The sequence below is a fragment of the Schistocerca cancellata genome, chromosome 8, assembly GCF_023864275.1.
Source record: "Schistocerca cancellata isolate TAMUIC-IGC-003103 chromosome 8, iqSchCanc2.1, whole genome shotgun sequence".
Lineage (NCBI taxonomy): Eukaryota > Metazoa > Arthropoda > Insecta > Orthoptera > Acrididae > Schistocerca > Schistocerca cancellata.
In genome coordinates this window covers 359195117-359219113 of record NC_064633.1, presented here as the reverse complement: position 1 = coordinate 359219113, position 23997 = coordinate 359195117, and the positions used below count along the sequence as shown (strand labels likewise).

Here is a 23997-nt window from a genome sequence, read left to right as displayed (position 1 = left end):
AGCTTCTTCATCTCTGCCTAACTACGCCAACCTATAAGCACTTAAGTGTGCTTACTGTAGTCACGCTTTGATCTTCCTCTACTATTTTTACCCATTGCACCCACACTTGTCTACATTATTAGACTGACAGATCCTTCATGCCTCAGGATATGACCTAACTTGCTACTGTATCTCTTGTTTCAGTCAAGTAGTGCCATAAATAGTTCAGCCAGATTCTATGTTAGTTATCCGATTTACCCATAGAACCCTCAGCATTCTTCTTACAGTTTCATAGCTGTGTTACAAACGTTGGTGCGGATACTGGTTCGCATTTGCATGGTATTTTGTCTGGTAATGTAAGCACAGCCACTATGTAACCATAGACGGTTTGATGATTGCATAATGGAAAGCCGAAATCGGTTTGCTTCTGGAATAAGTCGGAGATAAAAATACATCTATTCGTTTATTTATACCTGGTGCACATGAATAAATCCGACGAACTGCATGGACTGATTACTGACTGGAAGTGGAAGAAAAGAGATCTTCTGAACATGTGGCCGATAATGCATCGTTGCCAAAGTAGATGGCGGTGACTACTGAAAGTTTCTCTGGCCACGTGTCGTGTGTTCCTTGTGTGTTACAAATGGTTCAAATGGCTCGGAGCACTATGGGACTTAACTGCTTAGGTCATCAGCCCCCTAGAACTTAGAACTACTTAAACCTAACTAACCTAAGGACATCACGCACGTCCATGCCCGAGGCAGGATTCGAAACTGCGACCGTAGCGGTCGCGCGGTTCTTGTGTGTTACAGGCTGCGTTATTGTCGCAAAGTACTGTAAGCAGCAGAATGATACGCTATTCATGTCGGTAACAAGCGGAGACGGTGTTTGTGTAATGTGTAACAGATGGAAATGGTCGAGAGGCAGCACGGCAACACCAAAACAAGTACCTTCACAGACACCAACCGCATCACACAACACTTCAAACCCTTTTTGGGCGTTTGTGTGATCATGAGTCCTTTCAGGCAGACGAATGTACAGGGACGCGAAGGACTGTGCGTACACCAGATATGGAGGACCAGGTTCTATAGGATACTGAGACGAACCCAAGTACAAACTCCAGCTACGTGGCCCGCCAACGCGATGTCAGCCAAGCTTGATTATGTGTATCCTGAATGACAGCCGCTACTATCACTAACACCTGCAACGAGTGCAAGGAATATCAGAAACGGATTTTTCTCTACGGAAAGGATTTTGTCCATGGTTTATGCACCAGATGATTTGGTGTCGTCCTAAGCACACCGTCCATTTCGAGACACATGTTGGTAGGGCCATTTTTGAGTCGGAGCACTTGTCATTGCCACAGCTGCTTCTGTTTTCTCGAATAGTCCCTTTAATCTATCAGCATGCAGTGTCTATGTTCCTCAAAATCATGCATGTTTCTACAGCTTCGCATATCTTCTCTAATTATTCTTGTGTTATCATTTCGCATTTCCTGTCGGTCTTATGTTTTACACATCCGTATTGCATTTCACCTGCTTCATTTGCTATTTATATTTTCTCGTTTCCTCAAATAAATTTAGTATCTCGCATGTTATCCAACTACTTCTATTAGAAACTGTTCAGCTTTTCTTTTCTCCAATAGCTTCTTTAATCTTTCAACACGCAGCATCTATCTTCTCAGTAGTCATACATGTTTGTACATCGTTTTGCATTTGCTGTCCATCTCAAGTTTACACATCTGTATTGGATTTAATCTGCTTCATTTGATACTTGTATTCTCTCCTTTTTTCAGTTAAATTCAGTGTCGCCCATGCTGTCCAGTTCTATTACGAACTGTTTTTCGCCTGTTTGATTCTTTACTGCGTTCATTATTTCACCTCTGACAGTTTCGTCTTCTATTGCGTTCCTTTCCATATTGGTCAATCGTGTTCAATTTCGCTCTGAAACGTTCACCCACCATTATTTCTTTCAATTTACCCATAAGCAATCTCCACAATTTATTCCGTTTTCATCTGCAGTTAAACAACAAGTGATTATGTTCGGAGTCCATATCTTCCTCAGGAAATAATTTGCAGTTGAAAGTCTGGTTTCTAAATTTCTGTATTATCCTTATCTAATACATCTGAAAAATCCTGGTGTCTCCACGTCTCTACCTCTTTTTACTGTTCTTAAACCAGACCATCGGATTGATTAAATTGTGATCCGAGCAGAATTCTACTAGGCGGCATCCCATTTCATTCTTTTCCCCTAGTACACGTTCACTTATTAAATTTCTTTCTCTTTCTCTTCCCACTATCAAATTCCAATACCCCATCACCATAAATATTCGTCTCAGTAACGAAACGACTAATTTCTTATATCTAATCTTACAATTCTTTTTATATTTTCACATCGCCTGGTAAGATAGTTGGTATATGAACACATACTGCTGTGAGTGGTCTATATCGTCTGATAACGGGTTGACTACGCTTTTCATAGCAGTTCACCTCCTTTTCTGTTTTCAATCATTATTACATCTTCTCCTGGTTTATCCTAATTGATTTTCTGTTGATAACACTATAATCACCTGATCAAATATCTAGTTGTTTTTGCCCGTACACTTTACAGATTCACACTACATCTAACTTCAAACTATCCGAATCTCTTTCAAACTACTGGTCTGCGGTTATAGCGATCCAAGTTTAGAATCGTGCACAGCCAGATGTATTTCTCTCACGACAGCATCCCACCGAGTAGTCCTCATCAAGTGATCCAGATTGATATCTATGTTCCTTCTGGAATAGTTTACCGATTAAGTTCCCATTATTATCATTAAACCATACAGCAGAGCTTCATGTCCTCGCGAAACACAGTGGCTGTAGTTATCCTCTCCATTCAGCCATTCACAGAAACAACAAAGTTAAGGGACAATGGCCAATGTCAAAATGCCAGATCAGGAAACGATTCCAGACTTGTGCCACTGCATGTAGAGAAAAGACTGCTGCCCTCCCCAGGAGCTATAGGCGAGTCTGGCATTTCCACAAATAGTATGTACAGTGTCTGTTTTATACGACATACTATACAATGTCCTTCATACATGCATGTATCGTATTCGCAATTGCGACTACATTTAATTCATTTCATACGGCTGTCGTCCACTGCATAGCACATTTATAAATCGTATAACGCAGACACTGCAAATACAATTTTATACCTAGATAAGGCCGCGACATAATAATGAAAGTCTCTCGCTGTGTTGGTAATTGAAGCAAGCACAGGTCGTAGACATACAGTGACATATGATATGTGCAGATCTTTCTGCACATATCCTTCCGTGGTGATAGCATTTACGGTGCAACTACCGGTGTGGTTGTGTCACACAAGCAATGCTACTGCAGCAAGGTCCATGGCTCGTGGACAGAATTGCAGCCTTTACAACACACGTTGTGGAGTAGCAGAAATTAGATTAGTGAGAAACTTATCACGAAAATTCGAAACCATGAAGTAGACAAAGTGAAAGAATTCTGCATCACTAGACGGAAAAAAAGAAATGTGTCACAACAGAAGTAAGGATGAGAAGGAGGGCAGGTAAAGAGTACATTTCTGGCCAAGACAAATCTACTAGTATAAAAAATCAGCCCTGATTTGCGGAAGAAAGCACCGAGGATGTACGTCTGAAGTACAGCATTGATGGTAGAGTGTTAAGGACTGCGAGGAAACCTGTTAAACAGAGAATCTAAGCGTTTAAGGTGTGGTGTTGTACAAGGATGTTTAAAACTGGATGGAAAAGAAATAAGGAGGTTCTCTGCAGAATTAGCGAGGAAAGAAATATGTGGAAAACACTGAGAAGAAGAGGAAACATGATAATAGAAGATATGTTAAGAAATCAGGGAATAATATCCATGTTGCTAAAGGGATCTGCAGGGTGTAAAAACTGCAGAGATCGGAATATAAATAACAAAAAACTCCGGACTTAGGTGCAAGTGGACGTGCAAGTGGTGCTCTGAAATGAAGAGGTTGATACAGGAGAGGAAGTCGTGGTCGTGACGGACCGCATCAAACCCTCATCCCCCAACGGCCGAGGTGACCGAGCGTTTCTAGGCGCTACAGTCTGGAACCGCGCGACCGCTACGGTCGCAGGTTAGAATTCTGCCTCGGGCATGGATGTGTGTGATGTCTTTAGGTTAGTTAGGTTTAAGTAGTTCTCAGTTCTAGGGGACTGATGACCTCAGAAGTTAGTCCCATAGTTCTCAGAGCCATTTAAACCATTTGAACCTCATCCCCCCCTCCCCAGCCCTCCTCCCCTTCCCGCCCAACGTGAAGCAAATTTGAAAGACGTGAGTCAAAGAGGACACGGCGTAGTGCAAGCAAAGCTTCATTCCTGTTCCTGTTGCGCGAAATGCACACTTTCATTTGGAGCACATGACATGGATTCACAGTTGCGAATATGGACAACTATCGTCTATATAATGGAATGATGACGATGTAAATTTGTGCCGGACCGGCATTCCAACCCGGATTTCCCGCTTATGGCGAGCGGTCACCTCGCTATTTGGGTTCCAGAGCACGCGTCAGGGCCACACCCAAACTTCCAAATGTCGTCAACTATGTGTCTGCGTCTTACACTCGTACATTCATTATGTTCCTGTAGAGGGGACACATTTTAATTGAAAGTCCCTTTACCTTGTGTCGGCGGATAAATACCATGTTGCATGTGCTAAGGAACTCGGCATGTTGCTTCTGAACAACGAAGCCACAGTAATATTGTATTTCATTTTGAGCGTTGGCTGAACATTTGAACGTTTGCCACCGTTGTGCTGTTCTCTCCTGTCGCTTACACTTCTTTTTATGTTTTACGATGTGACTAAATCAATGACGGTCCCGACTCTTTTCTATTCAAATACCTATCAATACGTCCCAGAAAACTTTCAAAATCTTTCCATCGCCAAACTCTAGCATCTGGCATGCCTGAAATTTCGTCACTTAACTTTTTATCATGCCTAACTTCCGATATAGTCAGAATTAATGTTCATTAATTCCTCTCTGATTCTGTGTTTCGACCTGCAGACGATTGCATCGAACCACGCGGTGATTCTGAAAACACGGCTTTTTGGCGGGTTATGTAGTATTACTTGTTTGCAAATTCAATCTCTTTCGTCGTCTATTTTTTTTTTTTGCACTAGCACTGTCCATATCGTATATGAATTATAAATTATTTTTTAACAGTAAAAAACAATTTAAGATAACTTACTTGTACACCGCGGCTACATAATCCGATTCAGTATTGTGCTGTGCGTCGATTGAGGTCCCCATCGCAGTTTCTATTAAAAATGAAAGAAACGGCTGTAAATATCGTACTATAATACATTTTATTCGATATTAAGAGATTTATAAACTGAACACAAAACTGAGTGGCAATGGGTTTGGTGTACAGTCCATTCAAATATGAGTTATGGTAGACTTAATTTAAAGTAATTGATACTGAGATCAACAGTGAAGCATTATAGGACGTTTAAGAGCAATGATGGACATTGTCCAGAACCATTACTAAGTACGTTATGTACCAAATGTTTGTAACATGACCCCTCGTACCCAGACTGATTAATATTAACAGTCTACATTGCTTACCGACTTACAGATTTTAAGTAACAAAGTATAAGAGAACATAGTATATCTGATGAACTCAATGTTTAGAATTTTGATGCAGAAACCAGGGTAGGTCAAATTTATTTCCCCAGTTAAAGAGAAATTATGATACAGACCAACTGGTTTTGCACCAAGACCAACACATGTTAACACTGTTATGTAAGATATATGTAAATCACTGCACATTTTAACTACAAAATGTATTAGATACCGTTATATTGTTCTGTTGAGATGACACCACGGCTGACGCTTGAGAGAGTCGTGCTGTGACTACAAACTGTTTCCCCATAGTCTCTCCATGTTTGAATACTTGCACGAGCTGCTATGTCATTTCTTTTGTACAGAAGGGGAAAAAAATCACCACGAAGGAAATGTTCGAATGAAGAATGAGACGGAGACAGGTGTAATGTACGTGTGCACACAAACAAAAAAATCACAAATTCACAAACATTGGATGATTTGTTCAAGAGAAAGAGCTTCACAAATTGAGCAACTCGATGACTCGTTGGTCCACCTATGACCCTTATGCAAGCAAGAGGTGTTGGATACCTCCTGGCGGATATCGTGCCAAATTCTACCCAATTGGCTCATTAGATCGTCAAAATTCCGAACTGGCTGGAGGGCTCTAGCCGTAATACTTCAAACGTTCATTAGTTAAGACTTCCGGGCTGAGAGACCGTGATCGATATTTACAACTTCTTCTTCCTGACGTTTCGTTGCCAACTGCGGGCAACATCTTCCGAGGTGAGTCAACGACTGGCTGCCATTTTTTTTTTTTTACTTTATTGTTATTTTAAAGCCTGTACAACTCAGGTAGGCTGGCAGCGGCCCACTACGCCGCTCTTCAGCCATAGCGTTTTACAAGAGTATAAAACATGGTGAATGACAGTAAACAAAATGACGGGCAAAAGAGAGAGGACACAGAGACACGGGTTCACAGGTAGATGCCGTGTTTCTTGACTTCCGCAAGGCGTTCGATACAGTTCCCCACAGTCGTTTATTGAACAAAGTAAGAGCTTATGGACTATCAGACCAATTGTGTGATTGGATTGAGGAGTTCCTAGATAACAGGACGCAGCATGTTATTCTCAATGGAGAGAAGTCTTCCGAAGTAAGAGTAATTTCAGGTGTGCCGCAGGGGAGTGTCATAGGACCGTTGCTATTCACAATATACATAAATGACCTGGTGGATGACATCGGAAGTTCACTGAGGCTTTTTGCAGATGATGCTGTGGTGTATCGAGAGGTTGTAACAATGGAAAATTGTACTGAAATGCAGGAGGATCTGCAGCGAATTGACGCATGGTGCAGGGAATGGCAACTGAATCTCAATGTAGACAAGTGTAATGTGCTGCGAATACACAGAAAGATAGATCCTTTATCATTTAGCTACAAAATAGCAGGTCAGCAACTGGAAGCAGTTAATACCATAAATTATCTGGGAGTACGCATTAGGAGTGATTTAAAATGGAATGATCATATAATGTTGATTGTCGGTAAAGCAGATGCCAGACTGAGATTCATTGGAAGAATCCTAAGGAAATGCAATCCGAAAACAAAGGAAGTAGGTTACAGTACGCTTGTTCGCCCACTGCTTGAATACTGCTCAGCAGTGTGGGATCCGTACCAGATAGGGTTGATGCAAGACATAGAAAAGATCCAACGGAGAGCAGCGCGCTTCGTTACAGGATCATTTAGTAATCGCGAAAGCGTTACGGAGATGATAGATAAACTCCAGTGGAAGACTCTGCAGGAGAGACGCTCAGTAGCTCGGTACGGGCTTTTTTCAAAGTTTCGAGAACATACCTTCACCGAAGAGTCAAGCAGTATATTGCTCCCTCCTACGTATATCTCGCGAAGAGACCATGAGGATAAAATCAGAGAGATTAGAGCCCACACAGAGGCATACCGACAATCCTTCTTTCCACGAACAATACGAGACTGGAATAGAAGGGAGAACCGATAGAGGTACTGAAGGTACCCTCCGCCACACACCGTCAGGTGGCTTGCGGAGTATGGATGTAGATGTAGATGTAGATGTAGATAAAAACACGGAGTCGTTCACATGTGACGATAACAACACTGAAAACACGTTGGCACGGCGCACAAAACACTGATGAGTCCGACGACACAAGTGAACGGAGGAGTGGGACGGCGGACACCAAAAACACTATACGACGTCACACACACGAGACACAAAAGGCGACGATCTCCGGCGCGCGAATGTTCACTATACGTGTGCGAGTCCGGGGACCTGCCAAGAGAGGAGGAGGAGGAAGGGGAGTGGGAGAGCGAGAGGGGAGAGCAGAGATGCCACGGGCAGGGGAGATAGGGGGGAGGGAGGAAGGGGGAGAGGAAGCCCGGGGGAAGAGGGGGAAGGGAGGGGAAAAGGAAGGGAAGAGAAGAGAAGGGAGGGAGGGTGCCGAAAGGAAAGGGCACGGGAAGTGGGGAGGGGGGCAGGGTCAAAGTTGATAGGAGGGGTAGATGGAGGGGGCGAGGACATCATCAGGGAGAGGGAGCTGGCGGAAGCCACCTTGGGAGAGGGTATGGAGGGTGGAGAGATGGAGACCGGGTGGGACATGGGAGTACAACTGGCTGCCATGCGATGGAGGTCATGTTTATAAAGAGCGTATAGAGGGCACCAGAATACGTCACGTGGGGCCGACTGTAAAGTCTGACTAACGTCATTAGTCTCGACTGAAGGTAATCGATTGTCACATCGTTGGTGCAAAGTCGACGGCCATATCTTATCCAACTTCAAGCCTTCCTCTTTTCTATCAAAATTATTGTGGTGTTTCTGAATCTCTATACATGCGTGCATAATAATGCGATATCCTAGCAAGCACGCAAATTCCTTGTAGCTGTGGGAAGGTTTATATTGGAACAACGAAAAGAGGTGTCAGTACTCGCTTAACCGAACACAAAAGGAACTTTCGACTGGGACATGTCGACAAATCAGCTGTAGTGGAACATGTTTCCAAAGACGGCGATCATGAAATAAAGTTTAGTGAGACGAGCGTACTAGCCAGGACACCGCATTATTATGCACGCATGTATAGATAAGCTATAGAGATTCAGAAACGTCACAATAATTTTAATAGAAAAGAGGAAGGCTTAAAGTTAGGTAAGATATGGTGGTCGACTTTGCACCAACGTGACAATCACCTACCTTCAATCGAGAATAATGACATTAGTCAGAATAGACTTACAGTCTTCCCCACGTGACGTATCATGGTGCCCTCTAAGCGCTCTATGTAAACAGGACCTCCACCGCGTGGCAGCCAGTCGTTGACTCACCTCGGAAAATGCTGCCTGCAGTTGACAACGACACGTCTCGAAGAAGAAGTTTTACAGATCGATCACTCCCTCTCAGCCCGGAAGTTTTAACTAATAAAGACGCCGGCTGTGAAAGCCTACACGCTATGATCAAACGTTCTCAGTTTGTGAGAGATCAGGTGTTCCTGCCTAGCCAAGGAATGATTTGGTAAGAACAAAGACAAGCAGTAGAAACACTCCTCGTGGGCGGGCATTATTTTGCTGAAATGTAAGCTCAGGATGACTTTCCATGAAGGACAATAAAACGGGGCATAGACTGTGCTGTAAGGGTGCTACCGACAGCAACCAAATGCCTCCTTCCATGAAATGCAGAGGTACCCCAACCCATCACTCTTGGTTGTCGGGCCGTATGGCGGGTGACCGCAGATTGGTATCCCACCAATTTCTGGGTGTCTCCACACATATTTTCAGCTTGAAATCTGGCTGGCTGTGAGCACTATGCGACTTAACTTCTGAGGTCATCAGTCGCCTAGAACTTAGAACTAATTAAACCAAACTAAGCTCAGTACATCACACACATCCGTGCCCGAGGCAGGATTCGAACCTGTGACCGTAGCGGTCGCTCGGCTCCAGACTGTAGCGCCTAAAACCGCACGGCCACTCCGGCCGGCAGCTTGAAATTTCATTAACTGTAGTCGAATTATCTTCAGTGATGCGTCCCGCTTCGAACTGGGTTCCGATGACCAGCTAGGACATGTCTGGCGAGGCCATGGACCTTTTTTGTCGTCGGTTGCACAGCACAACGATACGTTGACAATAGTCTACGCCTCGTTTTGTTGCTCATCATAGAGTTTGTGGAACAACTTGACAAGAAGAAGGGATAGGTTGGTAGGACATGTTCTGAGGCATCAAGGGATCACCAATTTAGTATTGGAGGGGAGCGTGGAGGGTAAAAATCGTAGAGGGAGACCAAGAGATGGATACACTAAGCAGATTCAGAACGATGTAGGTTGCAGTAGGTACTGGGAGATGAAGAAGCTTACACAGGATAGAGTAGCATGGAGAGCTGCATCAAACCAGTCTCAGGACTGAAGACCACAACAACAACAACAACAACATGGCAAGCCATCCTGGGCTCAATTCACGAAAATACCACCCTCCTACACACGAGGAGAGTTTTTAGTGCTTGTCTTAGTGGTTGCCAAACCCCATCTTGGCCAACAAGGTCGCCGAATCTTTCGCCAACTGAGAACATCTGGAGCGTTATAGGCAGTGCTCTCCAATCAGCTTGGTATTTTGTCGATCTAACACACTAGTTGAACATAATTTTGTACGATGTCCCTCAGGAGGACATCGAACAACTCCTTGAATGACGGCCAATCGGAATAACTGCTTGCATAAAGGTTAAGCGTGTACCGATGTGTTATTGACTTGAAGTTATGGAGCTCTTTGTCTTCAACAAATCATCAAATTTTTGTAAAAATGTAATCAGTTATTTGTCTGCATATGTACACCATATCTACCGATTTCGGTTTCATTCGGATCATTTCTTCGTGATGCGTCGTTTTTTGTCTTATTTTCTTTGATCCAAAATTACATTGAAAATATTGAATCACGCATCTGTATGTGTATTCCAATGCTTTGTGATAATCTTCTATTCAATTGAAACGGCGGAATTTTCATCGTGTTACGAACCCATGAAAATTAATAAATACCCTCAACCACCAGGACCGTTCTGAATGTAGGCTGTTTTTATTCACGATTCCAATACACCATATTATTTCTCATCATTTTCTCGGGCGTCTAGAGACACATTTTCAGCTTGGAATCTCATTAACTGGCGCCAGATTAAGTGATGGGTCTCGCTTCGAACTGCGTTCCCTATAAGATTCTGTTTTTCAATAAAATCTCCGTTCAATGCGACGGCTTGACGCCAACGTGCTAGGAGGACCTGTGTGCTCGCATGGCACCTTTCTACTGGTCGACGTTAGAGGCTATGTATCGCTGCATCAATAAACTCCCAAAGTCAAAACAGCTGTCACCAAAGTTTTCAGCCACTCATTAACACCTAGTACACCCGCAACACCCCCCCCCCCCCACACACAAAAAAATCGCCGGCTCTATCCCCCCTCTCTCTCTCACTCATACACACACACACACACATACACACGCACGCACACACACACACACACACACACACACACACACACACGGTATAAACTTCATAAACAGAAATTAGTATCGAACATATAATTCGTTAGGTCGCCACAAATAGGTAAACATACCAAAGAAGATGAAACACGTCATGCAGTCGCAATATTTACGCTGTAAAAAGCAGTGTACGACGAGACAGTTGTATCGAGTGACAAGAGAACAATAGTCCACCACAAAAAAGAATTAGAAACATGGTGAACAGTGTGTGGAACGCGAGGACACAAAGATGTGATTATATGTCAGTCATAAAAGTGGTAGTGAAACCTCCAGACCAAATGTGAAGAAACGCAGATCAGCAAACCGTAAGTAATTACTTTTTTTACAAAAAATCGCGAAGTGAACTGTTTCATAATCTATAACTAACAAAACTGTATCGTTATAGATCCCACTGGTGATGCCTTAGAACAGGAGAAGGCGAAACGCGTATGGGATAAATAAAGTAACTAGCAGCAGGAAAAGGGAGTTTTATTTACAAAACAAAAAAAAGAACTCCCAATTATCCGCGTACTGCTTCCCACGGAGAACATCCTTCATTGAGCGAAACACACGCAAGTCGGAACGTGCGAGATACGGTCTGTAAGGTGGGGGTCCAATGAAGTTTTTTGAGCTTCTCCAAGGTCCGCAGATTTAAATGAGGCCTTGAATTGTCATGGAGGAGTTCGTTTGCATTTCTGTGTTTCCTGGTGGTAACACAATGCACTTGAGGGAGGACATTAAACAGATGAACCAAAAAAAATTTCAAATGTGTGTGCATTCCTAAGGGGCCAAACAGCTTAGGTCATCGGTCCCTAGACTTAAACTTACTTAAACTAATTTATGCTAAGAACAACGCACAGAAGAACCAAGTCAGAATTCCAGAAGACTGTCGTCATTATTTTACCGGCTGAGAGTGCGGATTTGAACTTTTTGCTGTTGTCTATCCGGTTTCAATTGATGAATCTGTGTTTCATCGCATGTGATGACATACAACAACAATAAATTAAAAATAAAACGCAAGCAGTTATGCAATGGTGGTCGTTCGTCGTTCTTTATGGTCTCCTGTTAGGAGGCGAGGAACTCAGCGGGCACACACTTTTGAGTACCCCAACTGGTGTACGAGTGGGTCAGCACTACCAACAGAGACGTACAGTTGAGCAGCGAGGTGTCTGATTGTGATCCGTTGATCGCCTCGAATGAGAGTGTCCTCACGTTCCAACGGTGCAGCAGACACAGGTGTCTACAGCAGCCCCGCAAGTCAGAGATCGGACAAGTTTGCGCGACCTCATTGCTATGATGACAGACGCCTCACCCAACAACTCACCGTGTTTTTGTTCACTACCAGGTCTCCGTAGACATTCTGCTAGCGTCTATGAATATCCGCGATGCTCTGGTTTTCCGAAAGAAGAAAGTCAGTGACAGCTCTCAGCTTGGAACCCACCTTCGTTATAGACGCCATTTTGAAGGCTACGTACAACGCAGTCTCCAATCGGAACTTTATGAAACATCGGGGCTGAAGCGGGAATATTCCACGATGTTGCACAACAAACTCAGCTTTTTTTTCAGCCGAAATTGACCCAGAAAAAGATGTATTGCATTACTTATTGAACGCCCCTCGCATTACTGCAGGGACTGTTTTCCTTTAATTGATATCATTTGTTATGAAACAGTTTAACTTTCACACTCTGGGACTGTCAGTGATTCAAAAACATGTTCACATTAATGTATTCACACTTCAACTATTCTCTGATTACATCTATTCGTATTTTTTGTATAATATGCATAGTCTAAAAGGACTCATATTTCTATTAATATGGTACGTAAATACTCGTTTTATCATCGAAAGATGAGAGCGCATACGCAGCATGGACACTCGTGATATGCCCCTCTGTGGCTGCCCATATAATCATGCATCCAGTGTTACAGATACTGCAACATTAATTGTGTTGATATTGTTATAATGCTTCCATTCACATTTGAGCAGAGCATTTATTCAGATGTTGTTGTTGTGGTCTTCAGTCCTGAGACCTGTTTGATGCAGATCTCCATGCTACTCTATCCTGTGCAAGCTTCTTCATCTCCCAGTACTTACTGCAACCTACATCCTTCTGAATCTGCTTAGTGTATTCATCTCTTGGTCTCCCTCTACGATTTTTACCCTCCACGCTGCCCTCCAATGCTAAATTTGTGTCCCTTGATGCTTCAGAATATGTCCTACCAACCGGTCTCTTCTTGTTGTCAAGTTGTGCCACAACCTCCTCTTCTCCCCAATTCTATTCAATACCTTCTCATTAGCTATATGATCTACCCATCTAATCTTCAGCATTCTTCTGTAGCACCTCATTTCGAAAGCTCCTAATCTCTTCTTGTCCATGTTTCATTTATGTCCATGTTTCATTTATTGAGATTAAAAAATGAATAAAGCCATGAAACAAGTTACTGGAGATGACAGAATAGCAAATAAATCCTTGGCTTTTGATACTCGGTCAACCCTGGAATATTGCAGACGTCTATATAAGACATTCACTTTCAGTATACGTGGAAAATGTTCTAAGCTATCGTTGTTCCTAGACCAAAGTAAAATGCTAAGTCATTCACAAATGATAGGATGAACTGATTGCCGGCCAGTGTGGCCGAGTGGTTCTAGGCGCTTCAGTCAGGAACAGCACGACCACTACGGTCGCAAGTTCGAATCCTGCCTCGGGCATGGATGTGAGTGATGTCCTTAGGTTAGATAGGTTTAAGTAGATGACCTCAGATGTTAAGTCTCATAGTGCTCAGAGCCATTTGAACCATTTGATGAACTGATTCTTTCATGGAAGGAAGGGATGTGCACACCACATTCAGTCATATTACACTCAGTCAAGCACCCATTGCCAGGTTAACGAGAGGTGTACAAACGACCGAAAATGATGCAGTAACAACAAACAGGGCTTGAAGATATACCTAAATCACTACCGCAGCTGCTGTAGATAAAACACTGTGATTTTCACTACCAGTTGCGTTTATCGATCGTTACTAAGTGACCTTCAGTACATCGTAACAGAAACAATCTTTAAGTTATATCTATCTAATCTTAATGTTCAAAATGTTCAAATGTCTGTGAATTCCTAAGGGGCCGAACTGCTAAGGTCATCGGTTCTAGTCTTACACACTACTTAAACTAAGTTAGACTAACTTATGCTAAGAGCAACACGCACACCCATGACCGAGGGAGGAGGACTCGAACCTTCGACAGGGTGAGCCGCACGAACAGTGGCAAGAGGCCTCGGACCGCGTGGCTACTCCGCACTGCATATCTTAATGTTCATTCTTGTTACGATTTATTACGGGTCACTTGAGATTACACGAACACAAACGCTATCGAAAATTAAAGTATTTTTAAACCACTGCTGAGATGATGAATTACCTACAAATTGAAGTGTCAACAACCGTGCCAGTAGAATGTTAAACATACCTAAAATTAAGACATCCTTTCATAGGCGTTGTCTCAAAACATCGTATGCAAAATACCGTTTCTTAAATTTATGTACCGCGCCACATATCGATTCCATGACACTGAGCTGGTACCAAAATCTCCTCAATAATAATTCCCTATTGTGAATATGTGTAAATACAACACTGCTAACACAAAGCAAATGAAAGGCGAAGTGAACGGCAAAAATGATTATTAGAAATAATATCAGGACAGAGTTTGTGATACAGTTCTCTAAAAGTCTAAAAGAACAAACAGTTCGGTATAAAGCATTCGTAGTAGCTGCTGACTGATTTTCGACTATTAAGACTGGCTGTGGAAACTGCTTGTCGGAATTTGTGGAATAAACTGATAATACATTGTTGCTTGTTTCATCTCGAGTGACATATAAAATAATTCTCACCACATATTATGTCGAGAGCACAGCGTGTGATGTAGGGGTACATGTCAAAGGATTGGCCGTCAGCTTGTTTCTTCAGTAGATTTACCAAAACCTCCGATTTTTCCGCAAATACTTCGACGAAGTTGTCCAGGATACTGAAGTGGAAGGCGGGCGTTATCATCTTGCGGTGAGAATGCCACTTCGTTCCTGGAAAGATAACATATGAGAGACCACTACACTGCCTGCTCACGTAACTGAGACATCATGGCGGAATCTGTTGTAGCAGCACAATCCTGCGTGGAGTCTCACCTGTGCTGGTGAGAAGGCCGTCTCCCAGCCAGGGATGCAGGAAGCTGTAGCTGTCCGCTTTAGTTATCAGTTCACTGCTCGTCATTATCTTCTGGAATATCGAGAAGAAACTGTTATGACAATTTTCTGAGTTTAGGCTGCGATTGTAGCAAGTTTGCCCATTGCTATTTGTGGACTAGTATTTAATACTATATTGATACATACAGACGTAAACCGAACGTTGAAGGACTTTTTTCAACCTAAAACTTAAAATGTAAATTTGATGCAGCAATGATTTTTCAACAAGTTGTTCAAAATTTTTAAGGTTACAGTCCTACAGGTGATAATTTGTTGTGGGGTGATTCCAAATCAATCATATCATTACTAAACATGGTCGTTTACACGTACGGTTGCAAACTATTTCGTTTTTATTTTTACGGCTGAAATTTTAGTAACGCTCCTCATCTTCAGCCAGCTGTCTCAAATACAACTGTGCACACAGACACCAATACAGCTCCATGACCGAACATCGAGCAAGTATGAACGGTGTTCAAGTCATAAGGGACACATCTCTACACAGTTAGCAAATTTTCAAGAAGACACGTACGATCGTAAGAAACGAGTCACGGTTGTGTTTTTTTTACGGTTTTTTTACCTTATGTCATGGATATCGTTCATACTCTCTTGATGTTAGGACTTGCGGTGGTAATTGTTGGCATATTTGTATTTACATCCTATGCAAGTGTCGCGTAGATACCCACGCCTCCTAAGCTCTAAAAGTCCTTCCAAATCCTAGAACTCCATGTACGCTGCCTCGTTTTCCATACATGTTACCTTCTACCACATGCGCCTCAAATCATTCCCATCCCTTCTCTCCACACACGTACTAACCATCTTCGAACAATCAACACGTTCCACAAAAAGGATCCCAACAACCCTGTTGGGTCTCCTCTGATTTTAAATCCTGGTACGCTATCTCGTCTTTAGCAAGGAAGTTCCTCAACTCTGCACCTATACATACTCCACATACTCCCCGAACGAAATTTAAACCGTCTTCCTCTCCCAGACAATGCTATCCGCACTGATATTCACCCCCTACCAACAATAGCTCTTCCTCAGCTGTCGCATTTGATTAGAGCTTCACCTTCTCTCTTCCCTCCCTCTCTCCCGCCCTCCCACATTCCCATTTTTCCCTACGCTTCTCCCCTTCGTATTAAAACCCTACCCACACTACGAACTACACTGCTTGACAACTGCTAAGGAACAGAGACACTGATGTACAAGAATAATCACAAGCAATAATGGTTGACATGAAAAACAGGACGTATGTAATATAAGTCGAGTGGTATACCTACTACGAAAACTGGTTTACACTTCACCACATGGGAAAGCAGGATGGCAGACATAAATAAAGTTCAGGTTGGATTCACATCAAATTCTGAACAGAAAGGTCGATATCGCACTCGTCAGTAAGGAATATGCCCTCTTCGGCCACTAATGCACATTTTGCGCCTGTTATTCATGCGGGGTACCAAATTGTTGAGGCCCTCCTTGAGGGATATTGTCCCACTCCTCTCTCAAGGCAGTTTTGAGTTCTTGCATGGTTCAGGTATGGGGTGTCCGTTGAGAAACACGTCTGCTTACAGCGTCCCAGGCTGGTTCTATAGCGCTCAGGTCTGGGGAGTACGCAGGCTATTATACCACATGTTCATTATCTGCACTTTCCAGTGTGTCAGACGTCTTTGCGGTCTTGTGTGGTCAGGCATTATCGTCCATAAACAGGTATTCGGAAACTACAGCACCCCTAAACAGACGACAAGATCCAGAATTAACTCCCTGCAATATCACTGTGCTGCAACAGTACCTCATGGAAAGATATGCAATGGTGTTCGGACATTGTGCATAAAGCCCGACCACACCACAATGGCTAGGCCTTATCGATGTAGTTCTGAACATTCTGTGGTATGTAAAGTCTTCCCTTCACTCTCTACACTAACTGTTGGTAAAAAATCATTCGCCACAGCGAGGAAGGAAACGTCGGAGAATCACTCGGACCACTGTTGCTGACCCAACCGATATGCTCCCTACATCAGCGATGATATCGTGGGATACATTTAACAGGCTACCGAGCATACAGCCTGATTTAATCGCCGTGAAATGTTTCTGGCGGAGACACTTGTACCGTAGATGCTGTACCGTAGATATTGCATGGTCTGCAGTGATCTGCCAAGGAGTGAGATGTCTGCTGCTTTTCGCCATTAGGGCTGCGCATCGATCCTCTTGCAGTGTGGTGGTCCCTCTACGACTATCAGTCCACCTTCAATGATCTTTTTTAATCGCGATATGACACTTTCAGACACATCTATTACTGTGGCCACAGTAGTCATACTTTGACCAGCTTCGAGCCTCGATCTTAATCACTCAAATCACATCTTGCAGATATGTGTCTATACCATGCACTAAACGGCTCCCCAACAACCTTTGTCAAGCACCATAATGTATGAACCGTCGAATGTATACAGAGCGTGCGTGCACAGGCTTCCCTCCTGTTAACACGTTCCTCTCTATATATTTCCTTTTACTATCGTTGGTCGGGTATCCACAGCAATTGTCGGTTATTCCATGGCAACTAGCAGTAGTTCCTTGTGCAAGTATCAGTTGTTCAGTGTACTACTTTCGTCGGAAGAAAATTTCTCGTTTGCAGCCGGTCGCTATTAAATGTACGATACTTCGAATGAACACCTGTCAGTCATCCTCAAGTGAGCCATTGAAGACCAACAAAGGCTTGCGCCTTTCTGCAATTCATCACCGCCGCCGTGTGTGTTCGGTGCACGAGTAAAGATAGTGCTGTCGACCGACCACACTACCCAATGGGGAACTCTGTCGCTGGTGGCATTGTTGAACTTATTCTCCTCATTGTTGTCCCTCGCAGCGGCCATCGGCGTACTCTGACGTCTTTGATTAGAATAAAGCGGGAGGTGATGAGGTTCCATGCATTATCCAACTGGTAGCCCCCATCAAGGTTCATCAGATTTTCAGCCTTGCATTTCTCAGATTTTTTAGTAATGGGGTGCCAGAAAGATGCTGCTGTGCCAATATTACCATTTTCTTACTCTCCATTGAATGTCCGAAGCAGATACAATGTTTACCAATAGCAGACTTATTTAGTTACAAACTGTGTTAACGTTCCGTGCAGAATTTTTCTAGGATTGCACTGTTCGGCCTGTGTAAGCTATACCATATTTGCAAGTAATTTTGTAGAATCCAGCTTTCGTAAAATCAAATTGTCCTTCACTGATCCCAGAAGATCTGCAGTCGTGGTCGGGAAACGACGACTATGGTTACATGTCGGAATGAGTGAGCTTACAGCAACCTGAATACCCCACGGACAGATAACCTTCATTCTCTACTTCCACATCGCATTGGATGTTATTATGAATGGAATTGAGGTGATGTAAAAACCATTGATTTATCTTCTCCATGAGACCACACTATGAACATATCATCCACATACCTCCAGAAAAAAAGCGTTTCAATGGCTGCTGATTCCATTGCTCTCCCCTTAAAATTCTTCATAACAGCTACCCATGGCGACCATTCTCCAAATTTCCCTCTCGCAGACACTTTGTCACCAACTGGTAGCTCACTGTTTGGGCCCCTTCCACAAATCAATCAACCTACCGACCAACTGGTAGTATCTCTAAGTTGGGCATAGTATAATCTCATTCGATCGTCAATTCAACAGAAATCTGAGGGAGGGAACCAAGTTCTAATGTAGATCATAGACGTCATCATTAACACGGTCAGACATCATTGTTTGTGAGGTGTTGGTACCTGTGGTAATTCCATATTGATGTTACATAAGCTGTACTAAAATTATACACCTCGTTTGAACAACTAAAACATTTGTAAACATAAACACGTCGTTTGTATGATTTTTTGCCATGTATTCTACATCAGCTAAATTTAAGCATCATCGTATTCGACATATTTGAGATGAAACTGAGACAGGGAAGTAGCTTGTCTCCGATGTTATCGAATATGTACAGTGATCAATTTGTAACGGAAACGAACGAGAAAATAGGACAGGGACTCTGGGTTAGAATGAAGAAATAAAACTGTGAGGTTTGCTGAAGACGCGTTATTCTGTGAGAGAAAGCAAACAACTTGGTAGAGCAGTGAAATTGACTGAATATAACCTTCAAGAATGGCTATAAGATGACCATCAACGAAAGTAAAACAAGAGTAATGGAACGTTGTCGAATCAAATCAGGCGATAATGAGGAATTAGATTTGGTGATGAGACACAAAGAGTAGCAGATGAGTTTGGCTATTTGGGTGTCGAAATAACCAAAGATGGTCGAAGAATAAAGGATATAAAATACATATCTGCAGTATCACAAGAGCACTTCTCAAAAACGACAAATTTAAGTGTTAAGAAGTCATTTCCGAAGATATTTGGAGTGCAGCCTTGTACGGAAGTAAAACGTGTATGATAAACCGTTCAGGCAACAAGCGAATAGAAGCTTTGGCAAAGTGGTGCTACAGAAGAAAGCTGAAGCTTAGACAGGTGAACAGAGCCGCTAATGATGAGGTACGGAAGCAAACTATGTAAAAAGAAAGTTATGGCACAGCTTATGAAACAAAAGGGATCGTTTCACAGAACACATTCTAAAACATTAAGGAATCGGCGACCTGGTAACGGTGGGATGTGTAGGAGATACAAATTGTAGAGGCAGGCTAACGGATGAAAAACAGTAAGCATGTTCAAGCGGACTGAAGAAGACACAGCGATATACATCATTATTTTGTTTTTCTATGGAAGCCAGTGACCAAAAGAGCTCTGTACCTAAGGAATGGGGCTCTTTGATACGGCCACAGTCTGCTTTGTGCACGTCTCTGGAATTCGCATCGCTACATACCTCGAGATGTTCTGGTTTGCTAATGTGGACTTCAGGAATGGGACCAAGCCAAGATCGATGTATAGGCCAGTATTTCCTGGTTATTTTGTCCACGTGAGCGACCCCATCTGTAACAGAATGACGTCTTGTTAGTCTTTGTGCAGTTACAGCATTATCTGTTTCATCTTTAATATCGATGTATATGCAATGCACTAAATTATGATATACCTGCTTCTTAGGGAGACACGTTGATGTACAAACATTACACAGTCTCATTCAAGCATCGAAATACACTCCTGGAAATTGATTAAAGAACACCGTGAATTCATTGTCCCAGGAAGGGGAAACTTTATTGACACATTCCTGGGGTCAGATACATCACATGATCACACTGACAGAACCACAGGCACATAGACACAGGCAACAGAGCATGCACAATGTCGGCACTAGTACAGTGTATATCCACCTTTCGCAGCAATGCAGGCTGCTATTCTCCCATGGAGACGATCGTAGAGATGCTGGATGTAGTCCTGTGGAACGGCTTGCCATGCCATTTCCACCTGGCGCCTCAGTTGGACCAGCGTTCGTGCTGGACGTGCAGACCGCGTGAGACGACGCTTCATCCAGTCCCAAACATGCTCAATGGGGGACAGATCCGGAGATCTTGCTGGCCAGGGTAGTTGACTTACACCTTCTAGAGCACGTTGGGTGGCACGGGATACATGCGGACGTGCATTGTCCTGTTGGAACAGCAAGTTCCCTTGCCGGTCTAGGAATGGTAGAACGATGGGTTCGATGACGGTTTGGATGTACTGTGCACTATTCAGTGTCCCCTCGACGATCACCAGTGGTGTACGGCCAGTGTAGGAGATCGCTCCCCACACCATGATGCCGGGTGTTGGCCCTGTGTGCCTCGGTCGTATGCAGTCCTGATTATGGCGCTCACCTGCACGGCGCCAAACACGCATACGACCATCATTGGCACCAAGGCAGAAGCGACTCTCATCGCTGAAGACGACACGTCTCCATTCGTCCCTCCATTCACGCCTATCGCGAGACCACTGGAGGCGGGCTGCACGATGTTGGGGCGTGAGCGGAAGACGGCCTAACGGTGTGCGGGACCGTAGCCCAGCTTCATGGAGACGGTTGCGAATGGTCCTCGCCGATACCCCAGGAGCAACAGTGTCCCTAATTTGCTGGGAAGTGGCGGTGCGGTCCCCTACGGCACTGCGTAGGATCCTACGGTCTTGGCGTGCATCCGTGCGTCGCTGCGGTCCGGTCGCAGGTCGACGGGCACGTGCACCTTCCGCCGACCACTGGCGACAACATCGATGTACTGTGGAGACCTCACGCCCCACGTGTTGAGCAATTCGGCGGTACGTCCACCCGGCCTCCCGCATGCCCACTATACGCTCTCGCTCAAAGTCCGTCAACTGCACATACGGTTCACGTCCACGCTGTCGCGGCATGCTACCAGTGTTAAAGACTGCGATGGAGCTCCGTATGCCACGGCAAACTGGCTGACACTGACGGCGGCGGTGCACAAATGCTGCGCAGCTAGCGCCATTCGACGGGCAACACTGCGGTTCCTGGTGTGTCCGCTGTGCCGTGCGTGTGATCATTGCTTGTACAGCCCTCTCGCAGTGTCCGGAGCAAGTATGGTGGGTCTGACACACCGGTGTCAATGTGTTCTTTTTTCCATTTCCAGGAGTGTAATTTTACTTTTTCACAGAAAAAAGGGAAGAAAAACCTCATGAGCTGCGTAAGCTTGTGTTATAGCCTACTTTATAACTTAAATATGATGTAGGCATATGGCGGCCATGTATTTTTAGTCTAACTCATTCTACAAACGGACTTGTCAAAAGGAGGAGATGTTGTACGCACGTTTTGCGTACCTACTTATATTTGGGGAACTGGGAGGATGCTTAGACCGTATAAATACCAACGATCAACGGCATTAGGGTGCTCAAGCTATGGAAACCACTGCAAAAGGGGAAATCACGGGAAACCATTACGTAAATTATTTTAAATTGCGGGCAAACGCAGCCTAATTTCCACAATGAATGAAATGAGCCACACTGGCAGTATAATACTCTTATTCAAAGTCACGACCGGTTTCGCGTCAGCTGCAGAAGCATCCTCAGGCGATCTGCACAAAAATTAATACAGAAAAAAAATCAAAGGATGCTCAACAGTGATCTGGAGAATAAAGGGATACTGAACAATAGTGTCATACAGCAGTACTTGAAAAGTACTTACATAGAACCTCTGTGAGTACATTTTATGTATTGCTATATGAGAGTATTTTTCAGTATCCAGTGTTAAAAATTATTTGTAAAAAAGTTCTCTGTTGATTTTTGTACATATTACCTGAGGATGCATCTTTCAAAAATATGGTTCAAATGGCTCTGAGCACTATGGGACTTAACATCTGAGGTCATGAGTCCCCTAGAACTTAGAATTACGTAAACCTAACTAACCTAAGTATATCACACACATCCATGCCCGAGGCAGGATTCGAACCTGCGACCGTAGCAGTCGCGTGGTTCAAGACTGAAGCGCCTAGAACCGCTCGACCACCGCGGTAGTGACTTTGAAAAAAGTATTTTACAGCCAGTAGGCATCATTACATTGAAAGTATTTCATAGATGGCAGTAATAGGATTTAAAACCCCTCACTAATTCAAGACCAGTGTGTTCGCCTTTATGTTACGTCATCCAGGTTATCAGGAGGAGGACGGATGAGACAAACATTTTACGATACAGAGAGCGCAATCGTAAAAACTTTTTTTGCCAAGGCTATTGGAGAACCTTAAAACTGAGTCATTCTTTGAGCTTAGAGGTAAAGTTAGCTGAAATGGGCGAAATAAAATAGAAAGAAGATAGATGATTCAAATGCAACACTAGTAGCAGGTTTGATTGCTGTGACAGTTGATGGAAACTTCACAAAAGGAAAATATATAGCAGGATTAGTTAGTATAAGCAACACAGGGACAGAATTATTCTTATGAGACGTGACTCTAAGCCAAAACCAATCAGTAGTCTGCAAATGTACAATGTTAGAAGTTGATGATGTGGAAATAGAGACAGTATATGAAGAAAGGCGGGAACTAACGACATATTAGAAGTGGGATGAAAATTTGTTAGCGTTACCTAACTGCGAAACTAGGCTACTGAAAAGAAACAACGACTGAGTTACTAGAGAATAAATATACTTCCATAATTGGGCAACAGGTTCCATATAGGTCTCGGCAATCACTAGCTTCCAAACCAAAGAGACAAGTAGATACACTGGAAAAAGAGCGATAGATACGAAATCGTCCACCAGACTGCTTCGTGATCAGACAAAGGTTTAAAGATCAAGCTCTATCAGTCTTAAGGTAATATTCAAGTGGACCAAAAACTTAATAAACGATCAAGTGCAATTATGTAAGATTTTTCTTAAGATTAAAAATTGTGTGGATCATAAGCCCCAGAAACGTCTAAAACTAGAGCAGACCGTTTATCTTCTTTCGCCATCTGTGCATTTAGATCTTGAAATCTTCAAGTGATGTAGAGTATGTTAACCTTTCATGTTTAAAAATTACAATATAAAAGGTCAAAAACTGTCTTACTTTGTAACAGATAATACACTTTCACTTCGAAAAAAAGTATTAAGCTGGCCGATTCTGAAAACCGGTGAAGTGGGACACAGGTGTCCCACTAACCTAACTAAATCGATGTTTTCGTGTGAACCTAGGATTTTCTGAGTTAAAATTTTAGTTTTATAACGATTTCATCAGGATGACAGCTATCGAAAAAAGTATGACAAATCAGTACCAAAACCCATTTACTCTCCTGACAGTGAAAAACATGAAATATTGAGCTCAAGTCTTCAAC

The 23997-nt window shown here is 43.3% G+C and overlaps 1 protein-coding gene across 1 annotated transcript in view; it reads right to left on the bottom strand.

The window, feature by feature from the left end:
• Positions 1 to 23997, bottom strand: part of LOC126094845 (cytochrome P450 4C1-like) — a 143409-nt gene that overhangs the window by 24569 nt on the left and 94843 nt on the right. The window contains exons 2-5 of the mRNA XM_049909448.1: positions 20141 to 20247; positions 15240 to 15330; positions 14952 to 15137; positions 5213 to 5282 (exon numbers count right to left, since the gene is read on the bottom strand). Of these exons, the coding sequence (XP_049765405.1) occupies positions 5213 to 5282; positions 14952 to 15137; positions 15240 to 15330; positions 20141 to 20247 (454 nt within the window). The remainder of the gene's footprint in view (positions 1 to 5212; positions 5283 to 14951; positions 15138 to 15239; positions 15331 to 20140; positions 20248 to 23997) is intronic.